Source organism: Buteo buteo, chromosome 11, assembly GCF_964188355.1.
Source record: "Buteo buteo chromosome 11, bButBut1.hap1.1, whole genome shotgun sequence".
Lineage (NCBI taxonomy): Eukaryota > Metazoa > Chordata > Aves > Accipitriformes > Accipitridae > Buteo > Buteo buteo.
This window is the reverse complement of record NC_134181.1, coordinates 27,358,877-27,370,246: the sequence shown is the minus strand read 5'-3', so window position 1 is coordinate 27,370,246 and position 11,370 is coordinate 27,358,877. Positions and strand designations below refer to the sequence as shown.

At 40.6% G+C, this 11,370-nt stretch overlaps 1 protein-coding gene across 2 annotated transcripts; it reads left to right on the top strand.

Moving 5' to 3' along the window:
• The first annotated feature begins 10 nt into the window (after positions 1–10).
• On the top strand, positions 11–6,954 carry RIT1 (Ras like without CAAX 1). 2 transcript variants are annotated; one of them, XM_075041067.1, is made up of 6 exons: positions 11–135; positions 216–343; positions 898–954; positions 1,904–1,977; positions 2,467–2,658; positions 3,736–6,954. In XM_075041067.1, exons 2-6 carry the CDS (start codon positions 244–246, stop codon positions 3,964–3,966), a joined length of 654 nt encoding a protein of 217 aa, XP_074897168.1. In that variant the 5' UTR covers positions 11–135; positions 216–243; the 3' UTR covers positions 3,967–6,954. The 2 variants fall into 2 exon arrangements, with proteins under 2 accessions (XP_074897168.1, XP_074897169.1); XM_075041068.1 differs by lacking the exon at positions 216–343 and having other exon boundaries at positions 30–135.
• Positions 6,955–11,370: the final 4,416 nt, after the last annotated feature.

The window sequence follows — 11,370 nt, the reverse complement described above, 5'->3', positions numbered from 1 at the left end:
CAGCGCGGGCCGGGCGGGGGCGTGGCCGGGCGCTCGCGGGCGGTGGAGGAGCCGCCGCCATTTTGGTGTCGCCGCCTGGGCTCGGAGGGGGAACGGAGCGGCAGCCGGTCGGATGCGGCGCGCAGGAGCCTGACGGTGAGGAGGAGGAACGGGGTGGCGGCGGGGCAGGGCCGGGCGACGGGCTGCCAGCGCTCACGCTCTTTCCTCCTCTTCAGCAGCGGCGGCTTCTTCGGCGCCGAGGAGATGGATTCTGGAGCCCGCCCGGGCGGCGGCGGCGGCGCTCCGGGGCAGTCCCGCGAGTACAAGCTAGTGATGCTGGGCGCCGGTGGCGTCGGCAAGAGCGGTGCGTACGGCTCCTCCGGGCGTGGCCGATCCGCCGCCGGAGGGGGATCCGCGGGGGGCGGCCGGTGCGGGGCGGCCCCGGAGACCCTCTGTCGTGCCGCGGGCGGAGCCGCCGCCTTCCCCTCACTGCGCGGAGCGGGCCGGGGGACTCCGCGGGTAGCGCTGGTAGCAGGAGCGCCTGAGGGCTCGGCTCGGTAGCTGCGAGGTGACAAGTTTCTTGAACAAAACAGTCTGGTTTTGGGCGCTGTTCCGCTCCCCCCCCCCCGGGGTGTCTTGGGAGCGCAGTGTGTCATCGTCTTCCGCGTTTTGGCTGGGTCCAGCTTTGTTTCTGAAACTCGTAACGGAGTGCTTTGTTGAGGACGAGGGTGTAGTTCTCCGTTTCTGAGTTATTTAGCCTATTTCACCTGCCGTGTTTCTGTCAAATCTTGCACCGAGTATGGTTTTATGTTTTAGCTGGTAGTGAAATAATGTGCTCAAGCATTTTGTGAGCTGAATGCTGGAGCAGCAGATGTTTACCGAAACTTGTGCAACTGTGTCTCTGATTTTTGTTTCCAGCCATGACCATGCAGTTCATCAGTCACCGGTTTCCAGAGGATCACGATCCCACAATTGGTAAAAAAAATACCTCTTTAATCTTTGCTGTTAACTCTCTCTCTTAGCAGGTTAAGCTGTTGTGGAGTCCATTGCTTTAAAGCACTTAATTCAAAGAAAGCTATCAATTTGACTGTAAATCGAGGACCCAAGTCCCTTAGATTACTCATTTGAAGGTATTAAAAGTTCTGAGACTGCTGTGAGGACTGGGATACATATCCTGAGTTTTAGATCTTTAATGGCTTTCCTGTCACACATATTCAGGCCTATGTGCGCTATCAGTATTTGTTTGTATGTTGGCAGACAAGGATGAAGAACAGCTGATGAGTGAATATTAGTTGTCTATTAAAAAAAATATATCTAGTCTCCATGCTTTAGATCAGCTCTCTGCTATTAATTTGTCAGGCTAAATTGTTCTCTGTGTTTTAGAAATTGGGAGGGATGAAAGTGCTCAACAACTTACTATATTGCTGCATAACTTTTGCAGCATCTGTAAGAGAAAACCAACAGTTACACTGTCAAAGGAAAAGTGGGAAAAACAGCTGGCTTCTTGTTGATAAGTGGGCTGTTGTAGTGTGGGAGTGTTGACTTAGAGGGACAGAATATTTATTGTCTTACTTTTAAGTAAGCAGTTGATGGTGGTCAGTTCTTCTCTTGAATCACGGGTATTTTCTGGCTTTGAGAAAAATGTAATGCTCTTACTCTGTGCTTTTCATGGAGGTGTCCAAAATGAATTTATAGAATGCGGTCACATGTCTGTCAGATATAGCATGTACAATAGCATGATTTTAGCAAACAGTTGGGAGGATACTAAATCAGATCAGAACAATTAAAAAAGTAATTTGTTGTTAAATGAAGATCAGAGTAATGCAGTATAGTACTAGTGTAATGTCTCTTTGTGAACTGGTGACTGACAAGTATTGTCATTGTATTGCAATCTTGTTCTTTCTGATGGGCCATGAATTCACAGAGGATGCTTATAAAATACGAATACGCATTGATGATGAACCTGCCAATCTGGATATTTTGGATACAGCAGGACAGGTACGTGAGTAATAATAAGTTAATTGGGAAGATGTTAAGGAGTCTGTAATGGTCAGGTGTGGAGACAGAAATCCTGTAAAAGTATGCATGTCTTTTCTTCCAAATTGTTTTTTGAGCTCTCTTACTTCTTCTAAGCATCACGTTGCTTATAGCATTTGTATCATACAATCTATATTTAGTCAGCTTACGTGGTACTCTGGTTTCATGCACTGCTTTCTCTGTTGCAGCTTGCTGTTCATGATGAACAAGCAATACGTATTGGCTGATAAATGACATGTTGGTATGATTTCTGTAGCGAGGGAAACTTGGTGTTAATCCCAAACATATGGAATATCTTGTCCTATATGTAACAGGATGAGAAGATAGATGACCAGCTTGTTTGCAGAGTTCCTATGCAGCTGGTCTTGGAATGCGTATTGTGTTTCCCATTCTGAGGAAATTAGAAAGTCATTGTATTTGTGCAATTGAAATGTAATTGTTTGTTTCTAGGCAGAGTTTACGGCCATGAGAGACCAGTACATGAGGGCTGGTGAGGGATTTATCATCTGTTATTCAATCACAGACCGGCGCAGTTTCCATGAAGTTCGTGAGTTCAAACAGCTGATCTATCGTGTTCGACGTACTGATGACACTCCTGTGGTCCTGGTGGGAAATAAATCTGATCTGACACAGCTACGGCAGGTAAATGGCACAAAAGGCCACTATTACAAGCTCTTTCTGTTGCAAAATGCAGTAATACAAGAGGTTATACTTCCTTTCTTAATTTTTTTGCATGTTTACTATATAATAAGTTGAACAGGAGACAAGTTCTAGTTTAACCCGGAATGTGTTGAATAACCAAATGTGTATAGCAATTACAAAAGTAAAGTCTTCAAGTTGATGCTTTGGGTTGAAACTGCTCTTAGGCTTTGCCTTTTTTTTTTTTATTCCTGAAAGTAGATACTGTTAATAGAGATTTAGCATTCTTTAAACCACTTGCAGATACTAGTACAAATTGCAGATGTAAGTGTGCTAAGAATGGATGTGTAATAATGGAGAACTTGGATAAGAATGGGCAGAAAGGAAAATTGCTTAAGAAAACAGTAACTACCATCTGTGGGAAAACTGTTTGAAGCAGAGCTTCGCTCAAAGGAAATGTACTTTGGAAAACAAGTTCCAGAGGTGCTGTTTGTATACCTGGAATTAGATGAATTTTCAATGTGTGTTGTAGCAGGAAAATTATGGCAGCTATGGTAAAACACCCATGCTAAGAGATGTAAAGTATAGGATGAGGACTGGGTGTTGCTTTTTTTATGGCCTCAGCAAGACTGGTTTTTGTATTTTGGGCATGGTGTGGTTTTTGGTTGGGGTTTGGGGGGGGTTTTGCTTGGTTCTGGGAAGTAGTTTGGCAAACATATTAGATACTGACCAGGAGAAGGAAATACCTTTAGTTTATCAAACTGACAAATGCTTGTGTTAGGGCTGAGGACTGCTCATGCGAGGCAAGTTGTAGATTAAGCTCCAAGAAAAGAATATTTTTTCAAAGGACTTTGTTGTTTCATGAATGTCCAGAGAGTCTCTTGCAGGTGATTGCATTGCTAGAGACGTGATGAGTGAAAGAGAAACAGGTTTGTGGAGAAAGATTTAGAGATCAGTGGAAATGAGCTGTTCTGGAGTGGGAGGGTGCATGCACACTTAAAGAGCAGCAGAACAAGAAATGGTAAAGAAATAAATGTTCTGGTCTTGGCTTTCTTGGCAAGTGTGAACTTTTCTTTTCAGGTCTCCAAAGAAGAAGGCTCTGCTTTAGCAAGAGAATTCAACTGCCCTTTTTTTGAAACTTCAGCTGCATACCGTTATTATATTGATGATGTATTTCATGCTCTTGTGCGAGAAATCCGCAGGAAAGAAAAAGAGGCAGTAATGGCAATGGAAAAAAAATCAAAACCTAAAAGCAGCATGTGGAGAAGACTGAAGTCACCGTTTAGAAGGAAGAAGAATTCAGTCACTTGAACAGAGAGAATTCCTCTGCAAAATAAAACAAAACCTGTGAACAGCCATTTGTAACCAAAGTGCTATAGTGACAACATTTTGATGGCATGTTTTAAACCTGATGGGACTTTTATGAGGGAATGCATAACTTTTACCAATTATTTTTGTTTAGAATGATATTCCCTTAATTTTGGATATTTAACTTAAGACACAGTAACAGCTGTACTTTTGTTTGCTGTCATTTTTTTTACTGGATCCAGCAAATGTTGCTTTTATGTCATTGGTTACAAATGCTGATAGGTTTATGTCCCTGCACTTTTGAATGTTTGTCTTCGGTTGCTGCATACTGGAAGCTGAATTGTGTAAAATATTGCTGAAGTTCTACCCAACCTAACTTAATTAATTTTTTTTCCTGGTTCTTTGCACAAGAAAATTTTGCTGCTCTCCGGAACAGTAACCCGCATCACGAGAGGCGGCTTGTTGAGGTCGTGCTGAAAAGTAGTTTACAAAGTGTATGTCATAACTAGCAGCCTTGGCTGCATGTAGACGTCATTGAACAGATCTGTGCTAGAGTTCTTGTGTTCTCATTGAATAGCTTTTTTTCCAGCAAAAGTAACGTGGAATACTTGTACAGGTTTATCTAAATTATCAGTTAATCAGCAGTGTTGTAGGTGGGATTCTAAACAAGCCAGAAAAAGCAAATTATGGTTCCTGTGGCGACTATAACTTGGCAACAGTGCATGAATATGTAGCATTTTCCTACTGTATATAGCATTTACTGTGTTGCCATAGCATATGTAATGTAATGATGCTGTAGAAACCACAGGTTTGAATTTTCTGACTTGTTTGTTAAAAATCATAGCTGTAATGGTGTGCTGGCTTATTTATTTACATTCAGTTTTATGTTCTTGTCTTAAAGGAGCCAGTATCTTCATTAAGTAGAAGTCTCTAATGTAGTTTTTTTCTAATTTTTCTGTGATAACTACTTTGTAGAGAAACTGACTGATACTGAGGTATCTGGGCCCAGAATTAATATCCCTAATACTGGTAAGATTTCTCCAGTACAGAATTACCAGTGCAGTGGAAGGAAGCAGTTAGCTGGGCACAATGACATTCCTGACAGATCGTCACATCCCTGACCTTACCTATGTAGGCAGTCCAGGCAGTGCAGGTACAGGTTTTCTTATGCTCGGTAAAGAATGATTTGGTTAAGAAAGTGCTTCTGAGGCAGATCCTCCGTACGTAGAGATATTCTCTGCATTCAAGCTGATTTACATATACATCGGTTATATAATTTAAATCCAGCAGAGACACAGATGTCTGGTGTTCTTCTTGATTTTGTTTTTTAATAATAGAACAAATTGTAGTTACGTAGCTCAGACATGGTTAAAACAAGTTTCTCGGAGAACTAAGTGCCAGAGAATTAAGTGCTTAGAATCTTTCAGTTTAAGAGTGAAAGAGCTTAGTAGACTAAATGTAGTATAGCTTCTATTATTCTTTGATCATCTGTGTCAGTAACTATGTTAATCTTCCTGATGAAAAAATCGGATCTGTAAGGTCAGTCCTTAATGTGCTGCATGTGCTAGCGCAGTCAAAACTGAAAATTTGCATGTATAAAGATTAGTACAAGAAGTGAGGATAGCAAATATATAAACTTCTTTTTTTTTTCCTTGCTAAGCTCCTTATTGCTTAAAATATGACTGGAAATTCTGTCCCTGTTGGTTTTAAGAGTATTTTCTTTGTGTAAGATTTTAAAAAAATGTATAATGAGAAATTTGGAGGGGGGGGGTTACATTTTTTATTTTGTTTGTGGCTGAGCTAAACATTTAAATTTGTTCCTGTTTCTCATTTCCTTCTAGTGCTCCAGTGTTACACTGCACTGGTAATCACACGTATGTTGTTTGAAAAAGGCTGAGAATAATTCAGATTGTTTAGAATTTAAGACCTCTTTTACGTTAACTGTGAGCAGTTGTGTGCATCTTTTCAGTAGTTACTGGTTTAGGACTGAAAGCCCTCTGAATATTCATTGTTGGGTTAAATGCTGTCTATAACTCAGATAAAAATCCTAGGAAAACTTATCTAGCAGAAAATTTGAGGAGGAGGGGGTATCAGGTAAGAAGTTGCTCTAAAAGCAGTTGCTGATTCATAGAAGTTACTTCAGCCTTCTGGAAATGCTGAACAGGGGCCTGATGGTGATAACAAGTTTTCCCCATGCTTTTCCTTGATACAGTAAATTAACATAAAATATTAGTCAGCTTCCTACATGCAAAGTTTTCAGATAATATGTAAAGGTAACCTGTCAGCAGTACTGAAAGCTGTATGGGAGTATTTTTGCCTTTAAATAACTGATGTCTGTGCCTTACGTGATTCCTTCAATGCAATTTAAGTGTTTACTAATGCCTTTTGTGAGCCTGTTGCTTATAGAAATATTACATCAGAACAGCAGCAAGCACTTTTTTTTACACAGTGTTATTCAAAAAGAGTTTTATTTTTGTCATGTATAAATTTGTACACAGAACTATTGTTTTATTTGACACAATATATGATTTTTAATACAAACATTTGCATTTGATGTTTTAATCTGTGGTGTCTAGCATAATGGGTAGAAGGCTGTTCAGCCAGAGAGTGCTTGTAAATTATTTTGGAAAATGCTTATCTTGCTTGAAAAAAATGGAGCTGGTAGGTTACATTTAAGTGGTGCAAAGCCTAAAAATTCTGTTATGCGAGTCTGCTGCTAAATTGTTTAAATATGATCTGGACGTTTTGCAGCTGTATTACTTCATCTTTGTATGCTCTGTGTAAGGCGTGTTGACTTTCTGAGTCTTAGTTATGAGTGGGGCGATAGCAGCTGCGTGAGGTAAGTGTCTAAATTTTTGCACAGATACTTGAGTATTGGCACCAGCCAAAGTATTCCCTCTGCATTTGCCACTATCTCTGTTTCTCTGGGCATTGCTTGTTTGCATTTTATTATTTTGTACTAGTAGAAAGCAGCTGGGTGTAGTTTTTTCTTCCCTTAAGTTATTTATACTGTAGCCAAATTTGCAATATAACTCTTGCTTTATGACTAATGAAAGGCTACTGTCGTCACTTGTGTTGTGTTAGAAAGGATCTGTCCTTGTAGGATCATGTGAATGACGATCTAGTGGTAGAGGTGCAGAATGTTTTAGCTTCTGTGCATGGCGTAAATGTCTCCTAGTGCAGTTGCCAAGCATTTGGAAGCAACTTCCCCAACTACCGTCTCGTAACCATGTCTCATAAAAATTGTCTCGTCATTTGCAGCAGTAACTCAGGTATGCATTTTTCTAGTCTGGAGAGACATGCTTAAATTGTAGTGGTTGTGGCAATAAGGTCCCTAATCAGGTTTACAACCGTATCTGTTTTGCTGTCTAAACAGATGAGTTGGCAGATGAATCTTCCCCTGGTTGATAGCCTGATAACTTATCTGCTGCTGCGTTCAAGAGAAAGCCTCTTGGACTATAATTTTGGACTAAATGCAAGATTCCTAGAAGGTTAACTCTTACATATATTTTTTGTTCAACATGTCTGGTTGACAGCCATGAATCACATAAGTGGCATGCAGATTTTGTGGTTCTTCCTTCATTACCCTGCACTTAACTGGAAGAGTATCTTTGTCCGTCACCACCTAGCTGATGATTAGGAGTGAGTTTAAAGCACACTTTGGAAGCTGCTCTTTATCCAAGAAGCTTTGAAAAACTAGAAATTAATGAAAACTTGATAGACCTGCAAGATGTTTTTAGCAACATCAAATTACTTCAGGATATTTTCTAAGTCATAGTAGGTAATATAATAGTGATAGCTTTGGTAGTGTTATTTTCATCCTGTGAGTAGTTTTCATCCAGTCATTTAATAGTATAGCTGCTTTCTAAGCCTACTAGGAAATACTCCAGGTCTATCTGGCTTTTAATACCTCGAAAGCCATGACACATCACAGCTCGCTCCATTTCACAGACTAGTTAAGAATATATTGCACAACGCTGACTCTCATTGCGTATTCTCTTATGGCTTCCCAGTAACTCGTATGCTGTGAACAGTGTTGCCTTGCTCATGGTCCTTTTGGTTTTTAGCCTTTTTCAGAGTTGATGATACTCCCTCTTATTCCAGGACAGCTTTGCTTAAGAGTCACAGGTGAGATACAAAATACCCAAATACAGTTCACCAGCTATTTTACCCCCTACCTACTTAATTCTTTGATATATCCTGAGTAAAGATCTGAAACACAACTACCTTTTTTCTAATGCTGTGCTGTCATCGATCGTGTTGTTGTTTGTGTTATTTACTATGGATTGGGCTGGTTTATCCAAAGTCAGTGTGTTAAAGTGTATTCAGTGATAGGTGGCAGTTCTTCAGTAATTTTACTACATCTCTGTTGCATTCTCCACAAATCCAGGAAACAATTTAGACCAAAAGAGAAGACTATTCTTGCATCTTTTTTGGCTATATGGCTTTCAAATGTAGGGTGAAACAAATTACTTTGCAGACATTCATGCTACAAATTTGTAAGTATGTAGGTACTGGGTAAGATCTGGAGATGAATTAGGGGAAAACCTCAAATTATTTTGTTAGAAGCAGATGACTAAGAGCTTAGTTTTTAGGCTTTTCCCTAGAAATTTAGAAGCTGTCCAGTGCATTCTTCCAATTCTTTCTCCAATGTGATTGTTAAATGTCATTTATCTGTCATCTAAACAGTTACAGGAGTGGGTTTTTTTATATAAAAGCTTAACGTGATGGAGACTTAAAATGAAAACTGCCTTATGGATCAAAGAAGTAGGTACCATTGCATACCAGTTGCCTGGGTCTCTCAGAGTTCACAGAGGTGTCAAATGTAGGGGAAGAAAGCTTTTCAGTGTTTCATCTCCCTGAGGCCAGGCTCAAAGGCGTCTAAGGTTGTAATTACCAAGGTCTGCATAGAAGCAGCATATCCATGACCATGATCAAAGAAATTTCAGCTAAGAAGGGTCCAACACTATCATAGTGAGTGTGTGTAGTTGAGCAAATTTTGCTGTTTATTGTCTGCTTTGAGTGTACTAAGAAAATCTTTCATATATTCTGTGGTGCTGATACAGATTTACTTTTTGTTATTTTTTATTACAGGAATGCAGAACTATAACGCCTCCTTGCTGTTAATAAAGGTCAGTCTTGCAAAACTGGTAAAATTTAAGATATGTGGAGGTTAATTACATGTAACTGAGAACTGGGGGAGAAAAAACCCAAAACGAAACCTGCCAAAATTCCTGCTGAATTAAAGCAGGAATACTTGGGTCACAAGACTGGAGGTGTGAAACAAAATAGTACATAGAAACCAGATGATAAAGTCAAGTATTTGGGTTGTGGGCAGCTTGCTGATGTGCTATTTTATACCTGTATAAATCTGGTTGCAAGTAGATTTACAAGACTTACGATGAATGCTCCTGAGCTGCCCTTTGTTCTCCAGTGCAAGCCAGCTCTCTTCTAGTTTGCGCTTTGCCACAGCAAATGAGTGAAACTGGAACGTTTCACTTGGCATAGGCTGAGGTCATTCATTCCAGTGAGTCTGTGCATTAAATTGACAGAAGATGCACAAAAAGCATCTGACTTGAATTTGCGCTCTAACAGCTAAGCCACTAGATGGCCTGCAGTGGAAGAACTAATCATCACTAACTGGGATGGAAAGGTTAATTCTGACACATGCTTTCTTTACTAATAATCAGCTTTAAATCCTGCACGTAATTTGAATGCTATACAAAGAAATAAACCCTAGAAATACAGAAAAAACTCGTCTGAAAACATTACTAAAATTCAGTATTGAGAAACATTACCTTAGAATGACAGGGAAAAAATACAAAGCTTATTACATGGCCTAAAGATAAGCCGATGCATAAACATGGTCTCACTAATATGCATGAACAAGTAAAACCAATAGTGCCATGAGATCTCAAGGAACACTTGGATGAATTTGCCTTAATCTTTTTATCATTTGCTTTTTGGCTTTTTCTTTTTCTCTTCTGTATTACAAATAAGGGAGTGCACTTTGAAGACAGGATAAGAAAAGGTGGAACAGTTTTCCTCTAGAGTCACTGTGTGACCACAGTGTTGGAGTTATTTGGAAATACAGATGTTCTCTGCGGAGAACAATGCAGTTACATTGCTTGTTTGAATTTTTAAAAAGTCAAGGTTATGTAAACTGAATGTTCCCCAAATAATTGTGCCTGTGTTTTTTTATTATTTTCTGGGTGCAGTTGGGTCCAGCCCTTCCCCTGTCCCAGCTGAAATTAATGTGTCCTGAGTATGTTGTGACTTAGAACATGCCTTACCCTTCTCAGACCAAATGTGCTCAGCATTCCTGTGCCTCCCTACAGCTTCCTTTCTTTGGGAGTGTGGGGAGCTGTAACATGCTCCCCATGCTTTCATTTATTTTGGGTACACTGCTAATATATTTTTTTTTTCCAACAGCTGGCTGCTTTTCTTCAGTGATAATGGGATGTGCCTAGGTGGCTATTGGGTCATTGAGATGACTAATTTCAGGACCAGATGTAAAGGGGAGGGTCATTTTATTTTGGGGGGGGGTATTTTGGGGTTTTTTTTGCTCTTGGCATTGCCTTTTCTGCCACTTCCTTATGTTCTACTTATTTCTTGGTATGTTTTTCTTTTCTAGTCCTGTTTCCCATTTGGCCCAATAGAGAAAGTATCTCCCCAAGAATTGTGTACTTTCTGTAGCACGGAATTGAAAACAGAAGTTTAGACACAGCACTTGCAGACATCCAGGCAGCTGCTACGTTACAGACCTGCAGTGTGCAGGCATGGTGGCTTTCTGGTGCTGTAGGCTCTGAGAGGGACTAGCTTGGCTTTAAATAGTTATTGGAGAAGACTTTTCAAGTTCCGATAATAAAGGTGTTAACACTGGGGCCCTGTGATCTGTCTGACGTGTTGGAATGGCTCATTGAATGCTCGAGATCCAGTTGTTGCATTTCAATGAGGGTGAAATAATGGTGCTCTGAAGCCCTTCAGAGGGACCCGTCTGATGGCGGCTTCTTGCCTCAGCGCATTCCTGTGTATTTTGGGCTAGGAAAGGAGACAGAACTATTTCTGACTCCGCCTGCTCAAACGAAATACCGAAAGAGCCCTGACCCAGCGTCTTCCATCAAAAGTGAATCCCATTGCCGTGGCAACACAACTCGCTCCTACGGGGAATTAGGTGAGGCAGAAGCTGTTGGAGGAGGAGAGACCCAATTGTGCTGAAAGCAGCGCAAAGTCCTGCTGGTTTAAATGGCACCAGCATCCGGACCCAAGGAAGGTGGGAAGAGAGCGAGAGCTGAGCTTCCATGCTCTCCACAAAACCATTTATCTTTTCATGGTTTGTCAAACCCATTCTGTTTGCTTTTTTTCCTTTTTCTTATGCAAATTCTTTTGTTTCTGTTTAAGCTGAAT